The sequence below is a fragment of the Mustela erminea genome, chromosome 9, assembly GCF_009829155.1.
Source record: "Mustela erminea isolate mMusErm1 chromosome 9, mMusErm1.Pri, whole genome shotgun sequence".
NCBI classification, from domain to species: Eukaryota; Metazoa; Chordata; class Mammalia; order Carnivora; family Mustelidae; genus Mustela; species Mustela erminea.
In genome coordinates, this window is record NC_045622.1 from 21,532,607 (window position 1) to 21,554,919 (window position 22,313).

Sequence of the window (22,313 nt, forward strand, 5' to 3'; positions counted from 1 at the left end):
AGCCAGGCGGCAGATGGGAGGCTGTCGCTGCAGTCCCCAGGGCAGAGACAACGAGACCTCCACTGTCCTGGCAAGAAGCATGTGTATCCCAGAAGGGACAGCAGTCACGGGAAATGGGGTCAAGTAAGACTCAGGTTTTTGGCTCGAGCAGCTAGATGTATGTCTTACCTTTCACGGAGGTGAGGATATCGGGGAGGAGCAGGGTGAGGGACAAGATGAGTGGTACAGTCTGGGACATGTCGAGTCGAGGGTACGCCTAGGACATCAGGTAGAGCTGTCCAGCTGGGAGTTGTATGTACTGTTGGGCACCCAGGATGACCTAGGCTGTAGAGAGATGGACACCACGGAAGAGAATGGCATCCCTCCCCACAAGGGGAGAAGAGTAGGGGACCAAGGGGAGAAGCAGGGGGACCCCACTGTCATTTGTAGAGATGAACCAAAGGAGAGGAAGCTGAAGAGATGGCCAGAGAAACAGAGAAGAGCCAGGAGCGTGAGGTGTCACAGGAACCAGGGAGCGGTCCACGATATCCATGCACGCCGTGGGCTGGATCCGTACCAGGTAGGTCAGTGGGGCCCCCAGGGAGAGCGGTCCTGGGAAGAAGTATGCCTCAGTGGGCTCTGCAGGGACAGTTGTTCGGAAGGGAGACATGAATGGGAGTAAGGACAGCTAGTAAAATGTTCATTTCCCCCTCAACAGCAGCCTTTGGGGAGAAGAAGGAAACGAAATATGGGCCTGACTAAAGATCACTGTGTGAGGGAGGGCAGGCAGGGGAGAGGGTCTGCAGGTGAAGTAACAGGAGAAGCCCCTGGGGTGGGGGTGGGGAAAAGCCAGGACTGACGAGGGGAGCAAAAGAGGAAGAGCCATTGTGCTGAAAGACAGGAAGGAACTTGCCAGGGGCATGGGCTCCCGGACAACTCAGGCCAAGGCCAACACCCCTCTCACGCTGGTTATCAGCCAGCTTCCTCGGGTGCCCAGCGTTCACTCAGCCTGTCCTCAGTAGCTACCCCCTCTGTGGGTCAGGAGGAACATGGCCTTCAAGATGACAAACGCAGTACTTACTCAATTAAGAATACATTCATGAGGTCTCCGTGCTGCCACAGGGCTTTCTTCAAACTCGTAGGAGAGCACTTAATCCTGCCATCTGTCTTCCCTCTCAGTCCATGCCTCCTCCGCCTTCCCAACACTGAGCTGTCCGCCATGGGTGTCCCCGACCTGCTCTCAGCCAGGGCTTACTGGAGGGCCTGTGCCCTGCGCTGGAGCGGGAGGGGGAGCCCAGGCTTTGGAGACCTGGCAGTCTCCTGGGAGGGCCAACCCCTGGGACGCCCAACTCCAAACAGCATGAGGTGGTACAGGACTGGTAACGAACGAGGCAGGAAGGGCAGGGTTAAGAAAGCAGGAGAAAGGAGACTTCTGGAAGGGGTGTGCTTGAAGAGCCCAGCGGGGAGAGGTGGGACCCAGTGGGTGGAGGGAACAGCAGCCGTCCAGCACCCAGCCCGCCAAGCGGATGTGTGTTTGATAAGGGGTGAAAGAAGCCTTTCCTGTACTTCTTCCTACTTCATCTCACCTACTCCTCCCCGCAACACTGGGAACCAGATACTATAACCTCACAATGAGTAAAGTGAACCTAGACAGGCCACATATGTCTGTCCCCAAGGTCAGACGGCTAGTAAGTGAAGAGCTCTGGGTGTGAGCCCCAGCAATCCTGCTCCAGAGCCCTCCTGTAACAGCCCCAGCCCACGCTGCCTCCCAGGATTAGCCACTAACTCGCCCCACTGGCTGGTGAGAAACATAGGAAATCAGATTGAAAGGGAGACCATGGGTCTTCCATCCGTCCCATTAAACCAGCCGCATCGTCCAACATTCTGGGCACACGGCTGTAGGAACGTTTCCCAAACTGGCAGGCCACGGAACACCGCTCAGGAAGATACTGGTATTTCTACTAGGGTGAAACAAGTTTGGGAAAGGCTACGCGTTGTATTCCCTCCATCCCCCACCCGTCCTGGTCCTTCAGGAAGCTCATCCTCAAGCCGGCAGGTGAAGAACCCAGCGCCTGGCCAGTGACTGGCTCAGCACGTTTTTGCAGCCTGGGAGCGTGGGGTTCGTGGGGTTCGGCGTCGTCTTCAGCTGTGTGACCCCCGCACCCGCGTTTCTGCGGTGAGAGTCACGCTACCATCTACCTTGTGGCCTTAGGACAAGCCCTTCAATCTCCACTTTTCTTTTTTCTTTTCTTTTCTTTTTTCCTTTTTTTTTTTTTTTTTTTTTTTTTGAAGAGGGAGAGAGTGCGCGCGTGGGGTAGGAGTAGAGGGAGAGGGAAAGAGAGAATCTTGAGCAGGCTCCGCGTGGAGCGGAGCCGCACCCACGGTCGATCTCAGGAACCCCACATCAGGACCTGAGCGGAAATCGAGAGTGGGCGACTTAACCGACCGAGCCACCCAGGCGCCCCTCCACTTTTCGTAACTGTAGAAAAAGAAAAAAAGGTACGGCGGCTGGCCTTGCAGGGCGTTAAGAAAATGAAATGAATGGAGCAAGGGTTTCTATCCTTCTCCCTGACACAGAACAAAGCCGAGGCTTCAGGCTGTCCTGGTGCGTTTTGGGGTACGCGGGAGCACGGACTCTTCTGCAAGTTTCTGCGGGGTTGCGGGCTCCGGGGTTTCCCGGGCCCCGTGGGCTGGGCGGCGAGGAGCACCGGGGAGGCGCGGCTCCCGGGCGGAGCGACTGGGCGGCCGGCGGCGGGAGGGCCCTGCAGGCCCAGGGCGCCGGCCAGGGAGGGGCCGCGGGCCGGGCCGCCCTGCCTCTTCCGGGGGAGCCGGGGAGCCGGGAGGCGGTCTGCCCGGGTCTGCGCGCCGCACTTCCCCCTCGCCGGGGGGTGGCCGGCACAGCGCCGGAGCCCGAGCCAGCCCCGCGGGCCGCACCGCGCGGGGGTCGCCGCCACCCACGCGCAGGTGAGCCCTCTGCGGGGACGGGGGCGGGGACGGGGGCGGGGTCCCCGCGCTGGAGCAGGGTGTGCGGGCCGGGGGCGGGGTCCCCGCAGGGTCGGGGTCCCCGGGAAGTGCGGGGCCCCTTTGTCCCCGTGCCTCTGCGCCCCTGCGCCACCTCCCGCACTGGCCGCACCCCCGCGGCACGTCTGCCCGGGGGCCCGCCTTCCCCTCTCCTGCCCTCTCTACCCGGGTGCCACGGGCACCCTGAACGCGGAAACGGATGAACAGGCTCTCCGAGAAAGCTGTCCCTTTCTCCGTCGCGAAGGAGCTAGAGCGGGGAGCCCCCTTCGGTGTGGGTTGAAAAGCCCAGCCCGGTCGGGTGATTTCCATCTTTCACTGTTGTGTTTCTGCCACGGTCTCCTCACGTCCTTCTTTGCTCTTGCGATGGCCTTTGCGACTGTTCCAGCACGAACACGGCTTTAGTTAGGGCTCATGACCCACGGAGGCATTTCTTTCACGAACGTCTGTCTTGGGCAGGGCAACCTGTGCAGCGCGGAGTGAGAGCATGGGACAGGGAGGGATCAGCCCTGTCCTTCCCCTGCAGACGGGCAGATTAGAAATCCCAACACAAACCTGGTCAGTGCCACTGAGAGAGGGACAGTCCCGAGTACTCGCGTAGCTGAGACACCAAATCAGAGGGCACCCAGGGCCAGGAGTGACGGTCGGAGAAAGTCACAGCTAGTTATTCTTTATTTTAACTTTTAAGACACTATTGAAATACGACCTGCATACAGGGGCGCCTGGGTGGCTCAGTGGGTTAAAACTGTCTTCGGCTCAGGTCATGATCCCAGGATCATGGGATCGAGTCCCGCATTGGGCTCTCTTCTCAGCGAGGAGCCTGCTTCCTCCTCTCTCTTTGCCTGCCTCTCTGCCTACTTGTGCTTTCTCTCTGTCAAATAAATAAATAAAATCTTTAAAAAAAAAAAAAGAAAGAAAGAAAAAAATATGGCCTGCCTACAAAGAATTGCACAGTCACAAGTGTACAGCTTTCACACAGTGAACATTTCCTAGGCAACCTGCATTCAGAATAAATAAAATCTCACTAGCAGTCCAGAAGCCCTCTATGTCCACTTCCAGTGACTACTTTCGTCTAAGGGGGAACTATTATCCTGGCTTCTCACATCATAAAAAGTTTCCTTGGTTTTGAACTTCTGATATATGGGCTCACGGGTACCTACCTTTTGCGTGTAGTACTTTATCCTCAGTATGTGAGACACAGCCAAGTTGCATTTAGCTGTGATTCATCGATCTCAGCAGATGTGTGATTCTGCCCTGTGCAGATAGAGCACAATTTACTTCTACTTTCTACAGGCCACTTGGGTGGATCGATAGGGGTTGTTTCCAGGTGGGGGTTTTTTTGTTTGGTTGGTTTTTTGAATAGTGCCGGGAGGATTCTTGGGGCTGTCTTTTGGTGCATGTATAGAGCAGTTCTGTTGGGTATATTTCTAAGAGTGGAAATGCTGGGTGTGTTCACGATCAGCTTTAGTATACTTAAGTGCCACTAGTTTTCCAAAGTTGTTTTGTGAGTTTACACTCCCACCAGCAGTGAGTTCCTGCTCCTCAACATCTTTACCAGTACTTGATACTGTCTCTTTTTTTTCATTGTAGCAGTTCTGCTTAGTGCTCCAGCCCTGGTGTTGGACTGAGGCCTTACTTTGCATTTCGCTTAGGGGTAATGAATCTGCATCTTTTCATGTCTGTTGGGCACTTTTTGCAAAGTGTTTGGTTCTTCTGCACATTTTTTTCCAATAGATTTTCACTTTCTTACTAGTTTGTAAGATTTCTTAAACATTCTGGTTATGAAACACTGGATATATATTTTTACCTTTTTTTTTTTTTAAAGATTTTATTTATTTATTTGACAGAGAGAAATCACAAGTAGATGGAGAGGCAGGCAGAGAGAGAGAGAGGGAAGCAGGCTCTCTGCTGAGCAGAGAGCCGGATGCGGGACTCGATCCCAGGACTCCGAGATCATGACCTGAGCCGAAGGCAGCGGCTTAACCCACTGAGCCACCCAGGCGCCCCTGGATATATATTTTTAAATTATCTTCTCAGGTGACGGCCTTTTCACTCGAAGATGTCTTTTGATGAACAGAAATTTTTCCCTTTAATATTGCCAGATTGCTCTCCCCCCTCCCAAACGGTTGTATTATTTATGACCAGTTGAAAAAAATCTTTGCTTACCCCAGGGGGAAGTGGGTGGGCAAAATGAGTGAAGGTGGTCAGAAGGTACAAACTCCAGTTATGAAATAAAAGAAATCCTGGGGATTGTAAATTTACAGCATGGTGACTAGACTATGAAACTGTATTGCATGTTTGAAGGTTGCTAACTTAGTGGATTTATTCTCATCAAGATAAAAATATGTATAACTATGTAGAGATGTTAGCTAGACTCATTGTGGTGACCATTTCACAATATATACATATATCACTGTGTTGTACACCTGAAACTAAAATGCTATATGTCAATTACATCTCAATTTTATTTTTTATTGATTATTTTATTGACATATAATGTATTATTTGCCCCAGGGGTACATTTTTGTGAATCATGAGGCTTACACACTTCACAGCACTCACCATACTACATTACATCTCAATTTTAAATAACCAGAAGATGAAATCAGGAAGATAATCTCTTATAATTTCCTCTAAAAGCAATTTTCTTGTTATTCTCACTTCTATCTACCGCCTATTTGAGATTGAGTTTTTCGGATCGTGTAAGATACGGGTCAAGATTTATTTTTTCCCGCAGGCTATCAAAATTGACGCAGCACCATTTCTCCACTGTTTGGCAGTGTCGGCCTTGCCATTCATCAGGAAACTGTATGGATGTGGATCTGTTTCTAGACACCCTGTTTTTCTATCCGTCTGTCTACTTGTGCACCAATAGCAGTTGCCTTAAATAGTGCTTCATAATAAGTCTTTATTATTCTGGTGGTGGAAGCGCCTCTGCAATGTTCTTCTTTAAGATCTTAGGTATTTTTTTTTAATCTAACTATGCCTCCAAAGCCTTTAAAAAAAATATATATATATATATATAGTAGTCATTTTGTAAGCTCAACAGGGGACTAGTGTAAAAGGGTATATAATTTGTAAACTGTATCCATCCATAAATTTACTAGTGGCACAATCTATATTACATTCAATGCTGCGTATTTACATCAGATCTACTGCAAAGTAAATACAAAATTAATTTACACCATTTTAGGGGAGCCTTGGTGGCTCAGTGGGTTAAAGCCTCTGCCTTTAGCTCAGGTCATGGTCTCAGGGTCCTGGGATCGAGCCCTGCATCGGGCTCTCTGCTCAGCGAGGAGCCTGCTTCCTCCTTTCTCCCTGCCTGCCTCTCTGACTACTTGTAATCTCTGTCTATCAAATAAATAAAATCTTTAAATAAATTTATACCATTATAGTTAAAATAAGCTTGAGCCCCTGTATGATACAGTTTCAGAAGCAGAGAGAATTTTTTAGAACTGAGAAACTGAAGTTTCCCAAAGACCAATTTGCTACTTTTTTGCAAAATACCTCAACATTAATTATAATGCTTCCCATTTATGTTGGATCCCTAAGATAGTTCCTCGTGACTGAACTTCAGCTGAAGTTTCAGATTTGAATAACCAAAGTTACAATACTTTTGACTTATAATTTAATTTTTTAAAATGGGTGCCGTTATACACACGTATGCACATATATATACCTTTTGACATTTTTAAAGTCTTCAAAATTTATAAAATATAGTGTTGAAAGCGTATATGCCCATGAACATGATTTATTTTAATACAGGTCGTAAGACTTCAGTTAATCAACCGGAATTCTCTGACTGTTCTCTGCCTGCTAGAGTTCCATCTTAAATTTGACTTGATAGCAGAATCAGTCATTTGGAATTTATTTCATAAATTCAATCTCAAGATTTACTGGTCTGCTTTCACTCTTTCACTGCTTATAAAAATAAGTAACAATATAAATTGAGACTAGTGGTTCCTTGGGTCAGAATTTTTTAGACAGCTCTTCCAAAATGGATTCTTGGGCCCCATTTCTGAAATACTGAGTAAGGTTTTCCAGGAGTATCTATGTTTTTTAAAAGCTCTCTAGGTGATAACAATAATGCAACTTAGTTTGGGATCCACTGACATAAGCCACTAGACCAATCTGCTTAGGTACATCAGAATCCTGAGGTATTTGTTTAAAAATCCTTTTCCCAAGCTTTACCCAGAGATTTACTTCAGTAGATTTGGGAGGGGGCATGAGAACTGGCATTTTAAGTTTTTGTTTTGTTTTGTTTTGTTTAAAGATTTTATTTATTTGTCAGAGAGAGAGAGAGAACACAAGCAGTCAGAGTGGCAGGCAGAGGCAAAGAGAGAGAAGCAGGCTCCCTGATGGACAAGGAGCCCAATGCAGGACTTGATCCCAGGACCCTGGGATCACGACCTGAGCCAAAGGCAGCGGCTTAACTGACTGAGCCACCCAGGCGCCCGGGAACTGTCATTTTAAACCATCATTTCTGCTAGTCCCTGTATTTGTTTTCGGGGCAGTGTAAAAAGTGACCACAAATTCAGCAGTTTACCCCAACACCTGTTTATTATCTCATGGTTTCTGTGGGTTAAGGGCCCAGGAAAGGCTTGGCTGAGTCTTCTGCTGGGGTCTTACCTGGCTTATGTCCAGGTACTAGCTGGGGCCGCAAAGCCACTGGGGTTTAAATGGGGTAAGAGCCACTACCAGGCTCCCTCAGGTTGTTCTTTGATGGCAGAATCTTCTTGCAGTTTTAAGACTGAGGTCTGTTTTCTTGCTGGCTGTCAGCTGGAGATTACTTCTCTAGAGGTTACTTCTTGAGATCACACAGCTTCTAGAAGCTGCCTGCAATTTCTTGACACTGGCCCTCTCACAACGAGGCTGGGAGATTCTTCAAAGTCAGTAAAGGAATCACTCTCTGGTCAGCTAGATGGATTTAAACACAAATACATAAACACACACACACACACACAAGCATGACACAATATTCATATATATGCCATATTCATATGTACACATCTTTTACATATATATATATTTTTAAAGTAATCTCTACAACCCATGTAGGGCTTGAATTCATGACCCCAAGTTCAAGAGTCATACACTCTACCAACTGAACCAGCCAGGCACTCCACGTGTACATCTTTTTTTTTTTTTAAGATTTTATTTATTTATTTGACAGAGAGAGAGATCATAAATGGGCAGAGAGGCAGGCAGAGAGAGAAGGGGAAGCAGGCTCCCTGCCGAGCAGAGAGCCCGATACAGGGTTCGATCCCAGGACCCTGAGATTATGACCTGAGCTGAAGGCAGAGGCTTAACCCGCTGAGCCACCCAGGTGCCCCAACACATGTACATATCTTATATGGTAGATATATACATAATGTGTGTGTATACATATAAGTGCATATACACTCACGTATATGTCATGTGTATGGTAATGTCACCAGGTAAGTGACATTCCATAATCTTTGCCATATTCAGTTGGTTAGAAGTCATGGGTCTGGCCCACACTTACGGGTGTGAACATGGAGTCCACCCCGGGGCCAGTCTACTCATCTGCACACGGCTCTTGGAAATAACAGTATTATATCCATCCGGCTAGTAACAGTTAAATTGAGCACTTTAAATGATACTCTCCTGCACATCCTAACGATCCCACCCACCAAGGGTTTTAGCAAATGTTTGAGAAGCAAACTTAATCACTGAAATCAGTGTTCTTAAAGTCAAAATCAAGTGTCAGGATAATTTGTTCATCGAAGAAGTGAAAAACTCTTTCAGACAATGTAAACCTTTGAACAGACCGGTCTTTCGCCCTCAGATTTAGGGCTTCCTCCGTTCACTAGCAGGACAGACAATCAAAGATCATGTAATCGTTTCCTACTGCTTGTGTAACAAATCACCAAAAACTTACTGGCTTAATAGGACAGACATTGATTAGCTGACAGTTGTGGCAGTCAGAGGTCTTAAATGGATTGGCAGGGCTGTGTTCCTTCTGGATGCTCTAGAGAAGAATCCTTTTGCTTGCCTTTTCCTGTATTCCCTGCTCAGGGGCTCACATGACACCAGCCTCTGCTTCTGCTGTCACTCCTCCTCACTCTGACCCTCCTGCCTGCCTCTCGGACGGACCCTCGTGATTATATTGAGCCCTGTCAGATAATCCAGGATACTCTGCACATCTCAAGATCCTTAATCCCGTCTGCAAAGTCCATTTTTGCCATGGAGGGTAGCATATTCACTGGTTCTGAGGATTAAGATGTGGATATCTTTATGGGACCGTTACCCTGTCCACCATTGATAGTGATTCCTGCTTAGTAGAAATGTAATATAAATGATATAAAATACATATTCTCTTTTAAAAAGATTTTATTTATTTATTTGAGAGAGAGGGCATGTGAGGGGGGAGGGTCAGGGGAGAAGCAGACTCCCCACTGAGCAGGGAGCCCATTCGCGACTCGATCATGGGACTCCAGGTCATGACCTAAGCCAAAGACAGTCAGTTAACCAACTGAGCCTCCCAGGTGCCCTAAAATACATATTCTAATCATATGTTTTTATAGGATTCAGTACATTGCCTGTGTAATAGATATTGGACACGTTAGATATTGGATAATACTTAATACGCTTTGTATTTTATACAGTGATAATATGATAATATTTCCCTCACATAATATATTCCTACACATCCTACAGCAAAAGCATTCTAAAAAACACTAAAGGGATCATGCTGTTGCTTTTTTAAAAGAAGCTTTTAGTAATTTTCTATCAAGCCTTTGTAATGATCTATAAAGCAGGCATTTAGGTATATATCATTTTACTTTATGAATTCTGAAAAAGCACAAGGAAAAGTGACTGTTCCTAAGCCACACAACGAATCTAAGACTAGACAGAGCTAGTAATTAGACCTTCCATTTGGAGATTTAAGTTCATTAACTTCTCATAGTTTGACAGCTATGTCTCCTCTCTCTCACAGATGACTAGTTCTAAGTTCTGTAAAGAGTAAAGCATATTTGGGGCGCCTGGGTGGCTCAGTGGGTTAAGCCGCTGCCTTCGGCTCAGGTCATGATCTCAGAGTCCTGGGATCGAGTCCCACATCGGGCTCTCTGCTCGGCAGAGAGCCTGCTTCCCTCTCTCTCTCTCTCTGCCTGCCTCTCCATCTACTTGTGATTTCTCTCTGTCAAATAAATAAATAAAATCTTTAAAAAAAAAAAAAAGAGTAAAGCATATTTAAGTGTGATAGCCCCATAGCTTCAGCTGCACAGGAACTGAAAGATAACAAGGAAGGTGTAGTGGAGTTTTAGATTCCGGGAAGTAGACAGTGTGTAGGGTTAATGGAACTTAGTGTGCCATCTTGCTCAATTATCCTATGTCAAAGATGTTGTCTTTTCCTGTATTTAAATATTTCCGTAACAGTAGTCCCAAGGGCTTATACCAACCTGCTTACAGCGGCGTATGCTGTTGGGCAACTGGATTTCTTCTTAACCAAGTGATGAGAAAAGGCAACTGCCAAAAATCAGCATGTATGGCCAAAAAGGCAAGTCATGCCATAAAATGAGAAACTGAAACTCTTAAATCTATATCTGTTAAGAAGATTAAAGTATTATGTTAGTTTCTAAGCTTTAAACTAACATTAAGACTATCAAGTGATTCTCCGGTTTATAAGTCTATCAAGGTCGAATAACTTTAAAATTAAGACAAAGGGGCACCTGGGTGGCTCAGTGGGTTAAGCATCTGCCTTCGGCTCAGGTCATAATCCCAGGGTCCTGGGATAGAGTCCCGCATCGGGCTCTCTGCTCAGCAGGGAGCCTGCTTCTCCGTCTCTCTCTTCCTGCCTCTCTGCCTACTTGTGATCTCTGTCTGCCAAATAAATAAACAAAATCTTAAAAAAATAAAATAAAATTAAGACATAACTGCCAAATAATTTTAAAAGTAAGAAAAAACTGTAATTTAAAAATATTTAAATTACATTAAAACCCAGGGACATCATGTCTACTATTGGGAGAAAGAAAGGGCATCTGGAATGGTTTAAATGAAGATGTCGAGGGACAGCAACCCTACACAGGGAAAAGGATTTCCAACTCAGTGGTTATCAGGCACTGCTTTCCTTAACTTCGGCATACCACTCAGGCTGTCTGAAATTCAAAGAATATGAGGTAGGAAAAGACCCACACATACACAACAATGTTCACCTTTTCACGTCCTGTTCCTGGCTTGGCAGCTAACTGCTCTTTTCTTTCGAGATGTCTCTGGTTCCTGTGCCCACTTCACTCCTTCTCTCCACCCCACCACTTGCTACAGTGGTTTAAGTTCTGTCTTTTTTTTTGAACTTTGATATAGTTTCATGAGTCATCAGTAACTCATCTGATAGTCCCTGGCTTGGCATAGAGATGTATAGCATTTAGCAGTGAACAAAAAGCATCATCCTCAACCTTGAATAACATATTTCCAACTTGGAAACTTATTACTGTGTGTTTCATAAAACAAGTAGTTTTTCTGTGAGTTCCCAGGGGTCTGTTTTGACCTCTGCAGATAGCTCAGAGTAAGAAAGCAAGCAGCTCTGTCCACTCTAGAGCCAAGTTCTCTACCAGCCCTTCACATGCCAACACTGAAATTCCACCTCAGATGGGAGAGGGCTCTGCTCCACATCGTGTCGGCCCAGAAACCTGGGCTAACAGAACCTCCACCATCAGCGATAGCCTGATCATCGTGGTGAGAAGGAAGTACAACAAATTGCCCATTGAAGAGATTCTTGGTCCTCTGCATTTCCATATAAATTTAGAAAAAGTTTGATAATCCCTGCCCCCCCCAACAACAAATTTGGATAACACGGACCTTAAGATTAGTTTGGGGAAAATTACAATAGTGAGTCTTCTAAACCATGAACATAACGTATCCCTCCAATATCTAGATTATTTTAAATACATGCTAACCCACATTATTTTCTGAACATTATATACTGAATCATTAGCACTTTACATAAATTATCTCATGTGACCTTCATAATAAAGCTGAGAAGGTTCTAGTTTTATTTTAATTTCAAAAATGGAGAAGTTGAAGCTTAGCAAGATTAAACAGTTAAAAAGAGGTGAAAATCCAGGCTCTCTGCCTATACTCTGTAGACTTTACCACTATGTGACACTATCTCCCTGAACTGACAGTTGAGGGAAAGGGGGAAAGGGGGGGGGTGTTTCAATGAGCAGATGGATAGGTGGATGGAGGGAGTTACTCAGTGGAAGGCAGACTGGAGGAAGTCTCCCAAGGTTTCTTGCATGTGCTTTCTCTCTCTACTGTTCAACATCTATTTGGATATGTAATTGTTTGTCCAAATTGCAGTTGTCCTTAGATTTTAGCATTGACACAGAAAGTCCTTGTTTGTCTGTGGAACTCTCTGTTTCTATTCTATTCTGAATGTGAGCCTTGCTGGATAGAGTATTCTTCGCTGCAGATTTTTCCCACTCAACTCTTGGACTATATCATGCCTTCCCTTGGAGAGTTTGTGCTGAAAATTTTGCTGCAAGCCTTATGGATTTTCCCTTATAAGTAACCATCTTCTTTTGTCTTGCTGCTTTTAATATTTTTTCCTTACTACTATATTTTGGCAGTTGAATTATAATATATCTTGGTGTGGATCTGCTTTTGTTGATTTTGTTGGGGGTACTCCTTGCCTCTTGGATCTGGACATCTGCTTCCTTCCCCAGATTAGGAAGGTTTTCAGCTCTTACTTCTTCAAATAAATTTTCTGCCCCCTTTTCTCACTCTTCTTCCCCGGGATCCCTATAATACAAACGTTTTCTGTTTGTGGAGTCACTGAGTTCCCTAAGTCTATTCTTGTTTTGCGTAATCTTTTATCTCTCTTTCCTTCAGCTTGATTACCTTCTAGGTCACCAATTTGTTCCTTTGCTTCTTCCACCCTGTGGTTCATTGCATCACACCTGTTTACTGTCTCATTTATTGTCCTCTTTAATTCTGAAACGCAATTTCTTAACTCTATGGTAAGAGTCTCCCTGAAGTTTTTAATTGTCTCAGGTCCAATGATCATTCTTATGAGTATTACTCTAAATTCTCTATCAGACATGCCAATTGTACCTGCTTTTCTTAGATTTCTGGTCATGGCCTTATTTTGTTCTTTCATCTGGTATAAATTCTTCCATATTCACATTTTATCTAAATATCTGCCTTCTTCTCTGTGCTAGAAAAGCCAGAAAATGGCCTTATGAAGAAGAGGTCACCGAGTTCCCCGAGGCCCGGTGCTTCAGTTAGTGTCTCTGGTCCATGCTGCCTACACTCTGCTGCTGTGTTTCGGCTGCTCTGTCCTTCAGGCCAGTTGTCGGCAGAGGCTCTCCTTGCCAGCAATGAGCAGTGTTTGGTCCCTGGCCATGGTGAGCTGAGTTTTAACTGGTGTGCTCTGGTCTGCTTGTTAAATGAGACCTGACGCTGCTTTCACTAGAGCCCTGCAGAACACTCCGGTCAGGAGATGTGGTGTGGGCAGGGCTTTGTGTTGGTTCTTTTGGGGAGGGGGCCACCACTGCTGGGAAGGTGACAAGCTTGATGGAGAGGGGCAGTCCCACCAGAGTGTGGGGGAGGCTTGGTGTAAGCTGGTTAGGCAGCCAGTGTCCCACAGAGCTGCCTGCCACTGGAGGCTCTGTTTATGCCGAGGGGCAACAGGGAAATGGTGCTGGCCAACTCCTTTGTTCCTGGAAAGGCGTCTTTCTCTGAGATTGCTGCCTCTCGGGGGTGGGGGAGAGTGAATAACCTGCCCCCTGCATGCCCCAGGTGCTCTTCAGATGGCTGTTTCCAAGCCACCTGCCTCCAGTTGCTTGCCCGCCTTCTCTCCAGGAGCAGGGCTGCACCCTCAGAGCTCTAGCCCAGCCAAGTCCTCCAATCTTTAGAACTCCAGGCTCTAAGCCCTGCTGGTTGCAAAATCTCACCAATTTCAGCCCCTCTCGCCTCCCAAGCCACTGGCATTGGGTTAAATATTCTCCTTGTGCGGATCTCCTGTGTGCTTCTCTGTCTCAGCCCTTCTCTACGGCCATGGGTACCCCCACCCCCATAACAGCCAGGATCTGTTTCTCCCCTACACCAGGTCTCTGCACTTCCTACCTTCTTCAATGTGGCTTCTTCTCTCCCTTTAGTTGTGGAGTTTGTCCTGCCAGTCTTTGGGTGGATTTCTGTGGGTATTTAGGATGATTTGAGAGTTCTCTCGCTGTGTTCAGGGCACTGGCAAGCCCAAGGTTCTCCCACTCTGCCGCCATCTTTACCCCCTCCTCCCACACAGGAAGTCCAGATCCAGAGCTTCCTGCCATCTGTCCTGCCCCAGAACCCCAAGGTGCACCTGGCCAGGTGCAGCAGGGGACAGTCACTCAACAGCTCACCCTGGGCTCTCACTCTGTCTCGCCACTCTTCACAGATCTGGGTTTTTCTGGAAGCCGGACCCAATCAACAGTGGTTGATGTGGGATAGGGATCAGGGACAAGTAGAGGGGCTGAGGCTCAGTCAGGCATCAGGAGAGAACATCTAGAGCTCACACTGGGACTGAGAGTAACATAAGTATAATTTTTGTGATCCTGTCTCTCTGTCTCTTATAGGATGGCTGTTCCATAAGGTCAAGACTGAGTCCCCTCCCTTCTCTCACTTTACCAATGCCTGATCTCATGGGGTTAGTTTTGAGCCCCATACTATGGCATCGTCATCATCCTCCTTCCCAGCTCCTCGCTCCCGGTCTAAGAAGCCTCTGGGCAAGATGGCTGGTGAGTGGAAGCCAACTCCTAATTCCGCTGTATTCATAGCTAGGAGTGCGTGAAGTGGGAGGGCTTCCTGGCCCACATGCAGCAGGACATGGCGGGAGGCTGACAATGGTGGGCTCCCTGGCTCCGGCCTTGACCTCGGAGACCCCATGCTTTGTGGTGAGTGAGGAGAAAGGCATGTATCATAGAACCTTAATGCTCTGGGCTCACAGCTTTTCCATGCATGCTAAGCTAATATTCCTAACCTGGAAACCCTGGTGCTGAGCACTTCTCGCCAATGTCTTTCTGAACCTATCAGACAAAGGAGCCAAGCAGAGTGAGAAAACAAATTAATATCCAGAACACTAAACTGTCTGTTCTTATCAAAAGCTGGGGAAGCTGAGCTGATCTCATTATGGAATACTTAAATATACCAGGCACTGCATTATCTCAGTTAATCTTCAACAACAATTAAAATGAACCTGTGGAACAGATGAGGAAATGGTAGACGTAGACTGACTTGCTTAAGGTCACATGGCAAGCAAGGTGTAGGTCCACAATCAGACTGATGCCTGGCTCCAAAGTGTAGGTTGTAATCACTAGACTTTGCTTTTCAGGAACTCTGAGCAGTAACCCTCTCCCAGGCTTTTGTTTTAATATTTAGCAACAGATTTAGAAATCTGGGATTTCTCGGGGCCAAAAGGATGCCAATCCCTCCTTCCTTTCCCTCCCATAAAGGGTAGCCCACCTTAATCTAAATCCACCTCCCCTTACAGCAGAAAGTGGGCTTGGGAATTGATTAATCCTGACCAGCTTACCATGGCTCTGCTTACAGACGAGCAGATGGTCGGCTAGTCACCACAAGTGGGAAGTTTGGGGTTAGAGTGAGTTGACAGTACTAGAAATCAAAGGGCCTAGAATAGGTCAAAGACATCTTTCCTAATCAGGCTGGTAGAAGTCAGAGTCCTTTCCTTTCTTTTTTTTTTTTCTTTGCCCCATATTGTTGTTACACCAAAGGCATTTTGTTTATTTAATTATTGAAGTACAATTGACATACATTATATTAGTTTCAGCAGTACAATAAAATAATTCAATATTTGTATATATTGTGAAATGATCACCACAAGGTCTAGTTACCATCCATTACCATGCATAATCACAGAACTTTTTCTATTGTGATGAGGACTTGGAAGGTTTCCGCTCTTGGCAACTCTCAAATAGGGAATAGAGTATTACTAACTAGAGCCCATATGTTGTATATTACATTCTTGCGACTCATAAAAGAGCCAGAGTTTTTATGACCTCCCCAAACCTTTAAAGATAATGGGACCCTGAAGGCACGTCCCAAAGGATGAACAAAAGAGCAGAGCGGTATGTCTCTGAGAGTCAGGTGGCACGCTTTTCCCGTGCGGGGCCACGGGCAGACCTGCCGGGTGTGGGGTCCCCTGTGTAGGGCCATGCGGACGCAGTCTGGTGAGCAGACCCGGCCTGAGCAGCGTTTCTGTCCTCCACAGACTGGTTCCGGCAGGCCCTTTCGAAGCCCAAGAAGCCGCCGGACCCTGCAGAAAGCACCTCCAGGGATGTTTCCCAGCCGAGCTCCCAGGAGGACCCCCCCGCCCTGGGCCTCAGCTCAGCCTGGTCTCCCACCTCCCCACCCACACACGGGGGTGCCAGCAGCACCAGCAGCAGCAGCGGCGGCGGCCGCTGGAGCAAGGACTACGATGTCTGTGTGTGCCACAGTGAGGAGGACCTGGCGGCCGCCCAGGAGCTGGTCTCCTACCTGGAGGGCAGCACAGCCAGCCTGCGCTGCTTCCTGCAGCTTCGGGACGCCACCCCGGGCGGCGCCATCGTGACCGAGCTGTGCCAGGCCCTGAGCAGCAGTCACTGTCGGGTGCTGCTCATCACCCCAGGCTTCCTGCGGGACCCGTGGTGCAAGTACCAGATGCTGCAGGCCCTGAGCGAGGCCCCCGGGTCCGAGGGCCGCACCATCCCGCTGATGTCGGGCCTCACCAGAGCCGCCTACCCTGCCGAGCTCCGGTTCATGTACTTTGTCGACGGGCGGGGCCCTGATGGCGGCTTTCGCCAGGTCAAGGAGGCTGTCATGCGTTGTAAGCTACTGGGGGGTGCGGGGCAAGGGAGAAAGGCAGCTGGGCCACAGGGCCACAGCGTCTGACCGGCTTTGGTTTTGAGGAGGCAGCCACTGTAGCCCAGTAGTGCAGAAGGCAGGTCTGGAAAAGACAGTGGAAGTTGTCTGACCCCTCCGTACTTGGGTTTCCCCACTGGTAAAGTGCGAATGAGGTATGGCCCTAAGTAAGTATATACACTGAACGGGGGTTCAGAGCACGGCCCCACCCAGGAAAGTACTCCTGGCTGGCAGAGCCTGCCCCATGCCAAGTTCTCAATAGAATATCAGCTGGTATTATTATAAGTACTAGTAGTATTAGGTTTCTGTCACTGAACTCAGGTTGGCGATGTCCAGCCAGAGCCAGGAAAATGCCAGGATGGACATTAGCTTACTAAGGCAAAATAGTGCCAAATACTAGGAAGGAATTGGGTATCTGGGGTTGGGGCTGAGGGCGGGGGGGTGTATTGGATTACCATGTGTTTGGAAGTGAAATAAAAAAGAAGATGTGGGAAACAGAGACGTCAGGATTTGGGAAGGGGGACAAGCCTTGTGATTCTCTTTGCTCTCTTGCAGATCTGCAGACCATCAGCTGATACTTCTTACATCACCTCGGGACCCAGCAAGTTGGAGCAAAGCTGAAAACCGAGTTAGAGAGCCCATGGCCTCACGGGACCTCACGGGGCCTCACAGGGCCTTGGACTCCAGCTGCTGTGACGAGGTGTAAGGAACCAGAGTTTCTAGCACTTTCTATGTAATCCTGGGGTCAGATGGCCCACCAGGCACCCATTACTGTGGCCTCCCCAGGAAGGCCATGGGCAAGCTGGGGACTCCCCCAGGAAGGTCACGGGGAAGCTGGGGACTCCCCCCAGGAAGGCATGCAGAAACTGTGGCCTCCCCAGGACTGCCATGGGGAAGCCAGAAACTGTAGGTGGCAGGAGGTGCTAACACCAAGATGATCCCCCCTGTTTTGCCTCCCACCGCACTGCACACATGAACCTGGCCCATACCTACATCTTCTTCCCTTGGGACTGTAGAGAGATGAGTCCCGCCCCCCAAGAGGTGACGCACTTGGATCACAAGCTAGAAGCCTGCACCGCAAGCTTCAGTGGGGCTGGTGTCCCCAAAGGCCAGGCATCGGGAGAAAGCACCAGGTACCTAGTTCTTCACACACTACTGCCCTTCTCCTTCCCAGGGACATTGTCCACACCAAAGACTACATGAAAGACGCATTCTGCACTGCACCGTATTTATTTTTATTTTGTGTGTTTCATAGAGACACAAACCCAGAAACCATTCTAAATAAACAGGAGGAGGCAGGTAGCAGGCAGGGTGAAGAGAAGGAAAAGCTCAGTGCCTGCTGCGGGCTCAGAAGCCCACCCACCAATGCTTTCACTCACAGTGAGGGGGGAGGGGCTTCATCAAAGCCTCAAAGTTCTGACTAGAACTCCTGCTTTTACACGGTCCTTTACCTCTGCACCGAGAGAGGTCAGCACTTTTCTTCTGGGAGATGATTGTGTACCTCATAGGACAGATAAAGTTTCATTCATCTGTTCTTAGTAAGTCTTTTGTTGAACCAAAATGAACTTACTCCCGTGATGGGTACTTTTGTGCCTCTTCTCTCACTTCCCCTCCCATGTCCCCTCCTTCTACTGGAAAAAACATATATATATACATATATACGTGTATATAGATATGTATGTATGTTAGTTTCAGGTGTAAAACATTTGGCATTTATATATAATGAAAAAAATTTATATTTTAATTATGAATTATTTTATTACATACAAAAAGACTAAATATAACATTCACTCATGTACCTTCCACCCAGCTTAAGAATCAAAACCTTACAATCCCGATGGTACCCCCTTTGTGTCCTTAATCACCTTCTCATTCCTTCTCACATTAGAAGCAATCATGATTCTGAATTTTGAATTTCTTCGGCTTTTCATGTAACACATCCCTGACATGTTTACCTTTACATGCTTTTGTGCTATATGTAAATGGTATTATAATGTTTGTATTCTACAAATTCTTTTTGTTGCTCACATGTAAGATTTATCCGAGTGGTTGCATGTAATGCCAGGAAATTCACTTTCATTTCCATATGTTAATATACCACGAATGGACATTTGGCGGTTTCCCATTTGTTGCTATCAAAAGCAATGAGCTCGGGGTGCCTGGGTGGCTCACTTGATTGGGCGACTGCCTTCGGCTCAGTCACGATCCCAGGGTCATGGGACAGAGTCCCGAGTTGGGCTCCCTGCTCAGCGGGGAGCCTGCTTCTGCTTCTCCCTCTCCCTCTGCTGCTCTGCCTGCTTGTGCTCTCTCTCTCTGTCAAATAAATAAATATTTTTTTTTTTGTTTTTTTAAAGCAACGAGCTTATGAACATTTTGGTACAGGCTTCCATGGTGAGATTTTCTAGGATTTCGCCCAGATGGGGAACAGCTGGAGAGTAAATACACACCTTCAGTTTGGGTAGAAAATACCACACTTTCTTCCTGGTTATGTCAGTTTATGTTCCTACCATTTGTGTATGAGATTTCCCACTTTTTCATGTTCTTACTAAACACACAGAATCATCAGAGTGTAAAATGTTTGCTGATCTGGTGGATGAAGCTGGTATCCAGCTTCAGAATATTCAGAATATTACTGCCATAATATTCTCTTTTTTATGAGAAATTCTATGTATATCATATACCAAAGGGGAAGAGAAAAATCTGATGAATCCCCATATACCCATTGCCTATTTCACCAGTTCCCAACTCAGAGCTAAGCTCATATCAATAACTCCCAATTCCCTTTCCACCAGATCTCTTTGAGGCAAATCGCAGGCATTATTTTATTCCTCTGTATTAAAACTGTGTATGTTTTTAGGAGTTTTAATGTATCTTTTAAAGAACAGAAAGCTTTATTTTTTTAATATAAAAATGTTTACCAATTATTGTAATCTGTGTTTTTGTGTCTTCTTTAGGAAATCCTTTCCTATTCCTATAATTTCTTCTGGAGCTCTTTCCCATTTAGGTCTTTAATCCACTGGGATGTTTTGCTTGGGTTTGATTTTGTTGTTGTTGTTCTTGGTAAAGTCAAAGGCCCAATTTTCCCCCCGATTTGTATAGCCATTCTTTACTGACCAGTAGTCAGTCCACCCTTTCCTCCTACCAATTGTGAGGTCACTGCTGCCATTATACTGTCATATGTAGGTGTGTCTGCGTATCCCTGCAAAGTGACACACTGGCTCATTTACTATGATTTTTAAGAAGTCTTAATGCCTATTAGTATTTTTATTAGGCTTATATTGAGATGAGAGATTAATTTGGGAAGAATTGGTCATTTTTACATTGAATCTTTTTCTCCATTAAAATGGTATGTCTCCATTATTGATATCTTGAAATGTATTTCAATAAAGTTTTATAATCAGATACTTTTATTAGATTTATTCCTTAGTGCTTTATATTTTCTGTTGCCACTGTAAAGGTATTTTTATATTTCGTATCTATTACGGGTAGAAAAGATCACAGTTCTTTTGCATATTGATCTAATATTAAGCAACCTACTGAATTACTTAAAAGACCACAGACTTTGTTCTGTTTCTATAGATAATCATATAATTTGCAAAACAAGGGGCATCTGGGTGACTCAGTGGGTTAAGCCTCTGCCTTCAGCTCAGGTCATGATCTCAGGGTCCTGGAACCAAGCCCCGCATTGGGCTTTCTGCTTAGCGGGGAGCCTGCTTCCTCCTCTCTCTCTCTCTGCCTACTTGTGATCTCTGTCTGTCAAATAAATAAACAAAATCTTAAAAAAAAAAAAAAAGACTTTATTTATTTGACAGAGAGAGATCACAAGTAGGCAGAGAGGCAGAGAGAGAGAGAGAGGGGGAAGCAGGCTCCCTGCTGAGCAGAGATCCTGACATGGGGCTTGATCCCAGGACCCTGGGATCATGACCCAAGCTGAAGGCAGAGGCTTTGACCCACTGAGCCACCCAGGCACCACCCCCAAAATTTTTTAACAAGTTGTAAGTCTCCTGTTTCTAGTTAAGAGTTTTACATCTTTTTTTTTTTTTTTTAAAGATTTTATTTATTTGTTAGAGAGAGAGATACAGAGCGCAAGCACAGGCAGACAGAGTGGCAGGCTAGAGGCAGAGGGAGAAGCAGGCTCCCCGCCGAGCAAGGAGCCCGATGTGGGACTCGATCCCAGAACGCTGGGATCATGACCTGAGCCGAAGGCAGCTGCTCAACCAACTGAGCCACCCAGGCGTCCCGAGTTTTACATATCTTAAATTGTTTTAAATTTAATCTAAAATGTCCCCATCTGCTAAGACAATGTGTCTTTTTCCTCTTTTAAATTAGTTAATACAATGAATAACATTAGACTTTCCAATGTTAAGCCAGCCTTAACATTCTGGGGGTAAACTGAATTTGTCCATGATGAATAAACTACCTCTGTCATAAATGACAGGATTCAGAGTGCTAACATTTTCTTTAGGGTTTTACATCTTTGTTCATATGTAGAAGTGGTCCATAATTGTCTTTTCTTGTGTTGCCCTCTCTGGTTGTGTTTCCAAGGTTATACCAACCTTCTAAAATAGTTGGGGGAGTGGATGAAGCTGGTGAGGGGAATTAAGAGGTACAATTTGCCAGTTATAAAATAATTAAGACATAGGGATGTAATGTATGGCATAGGAAATACAGTCAGTAATCCTGTAACAACTTTGTATGGTGACAGGTGGAAACAAGACATATAGTAGTGACCATTTTTGTAATGTATATTTTTTTTACTATTTTTGAAAGATTTTATTTATTTGCCAGAGGGAAAGAGCATAAGCAGAGTGAGCAGCAGGCAGAGGGAGAAGAATCTGGGATCATGACCGGAGCTAAAGACAGACACTTAACAGACTGAGCCACCCAGGTGTCCCATTTTGTAATGTACATAAATACTAAATCACTGTTGTACACCTGAAACTAATAGAATATTGTATGTCAGTCATTCTTCATTTGAAAAATAGATGGGGAATGGTTCCTTTTTTCTATTCATTGAAGAGTTTAAGCTTGGAACTCATTATTCCTTGTATGTTTGGTAGACTCATCTGTTCATCCATTTGGGCCTAGCATTTTCTTTGTGGGAAGATTTAAAATCACAATTTCAATGTCTTAAAGTGGTTATAGATCTGTTTAGACTTTGTTTCTTCTGGAGTACTTTAGCACAGAGTAAGTTGGTCAATGAAAAATACAAGACCAGCTTAAATAAATTAAATTTTCAATTTGAATTTCCTGGATCACATAGACAGTACAAATCTGAATTCTACCTGCATGAAGAACGGCCCATGGTTATGAATTTTCAGGGCACTTTTTCCTTCCCTCCACAGCCAGATGTTGAGGCAGATCACCTTCCTAAATATCTTGTCTCCTTTAGTGGGGGAGCTTTTGTTTTGTTTTTAAGAGTTGCCTCTTTCATTGAGGTGATGAACCTTAGAGATCTTGGC

General features: G+C 46.1%; 1 protein-coding gene across 1 annotated transcript; it reads left to right on the top strand.

The window, feature by feature from the left end:
• Positions 1-530: 530 nt before the first annotated feature.
• On the top strand, positions 531-18,548 carry TIRAP (TIR domain containing adaptor protein). The gene is made up of 6 exons (XM_032358154.1): positions 531-559; positions 1,224-1,358; positions 2,013-2,035; positions 2,626-2,943; positions 16,223-17,018; positions 17,407-18,548. Exons 1-5 carry the CDS (start codon positions 531-533, stop codon positions 16,879-16,881), a joined length of 1,164 nt encoding a protein of 387 aa, XP_032214045.1. The 3' UTR covers positions 16,882-17,018; positions 17,407-18,548.
• The last annotated feature ends 3,765 nt before the right edge of the window (positions 18,549-22,313 follow it).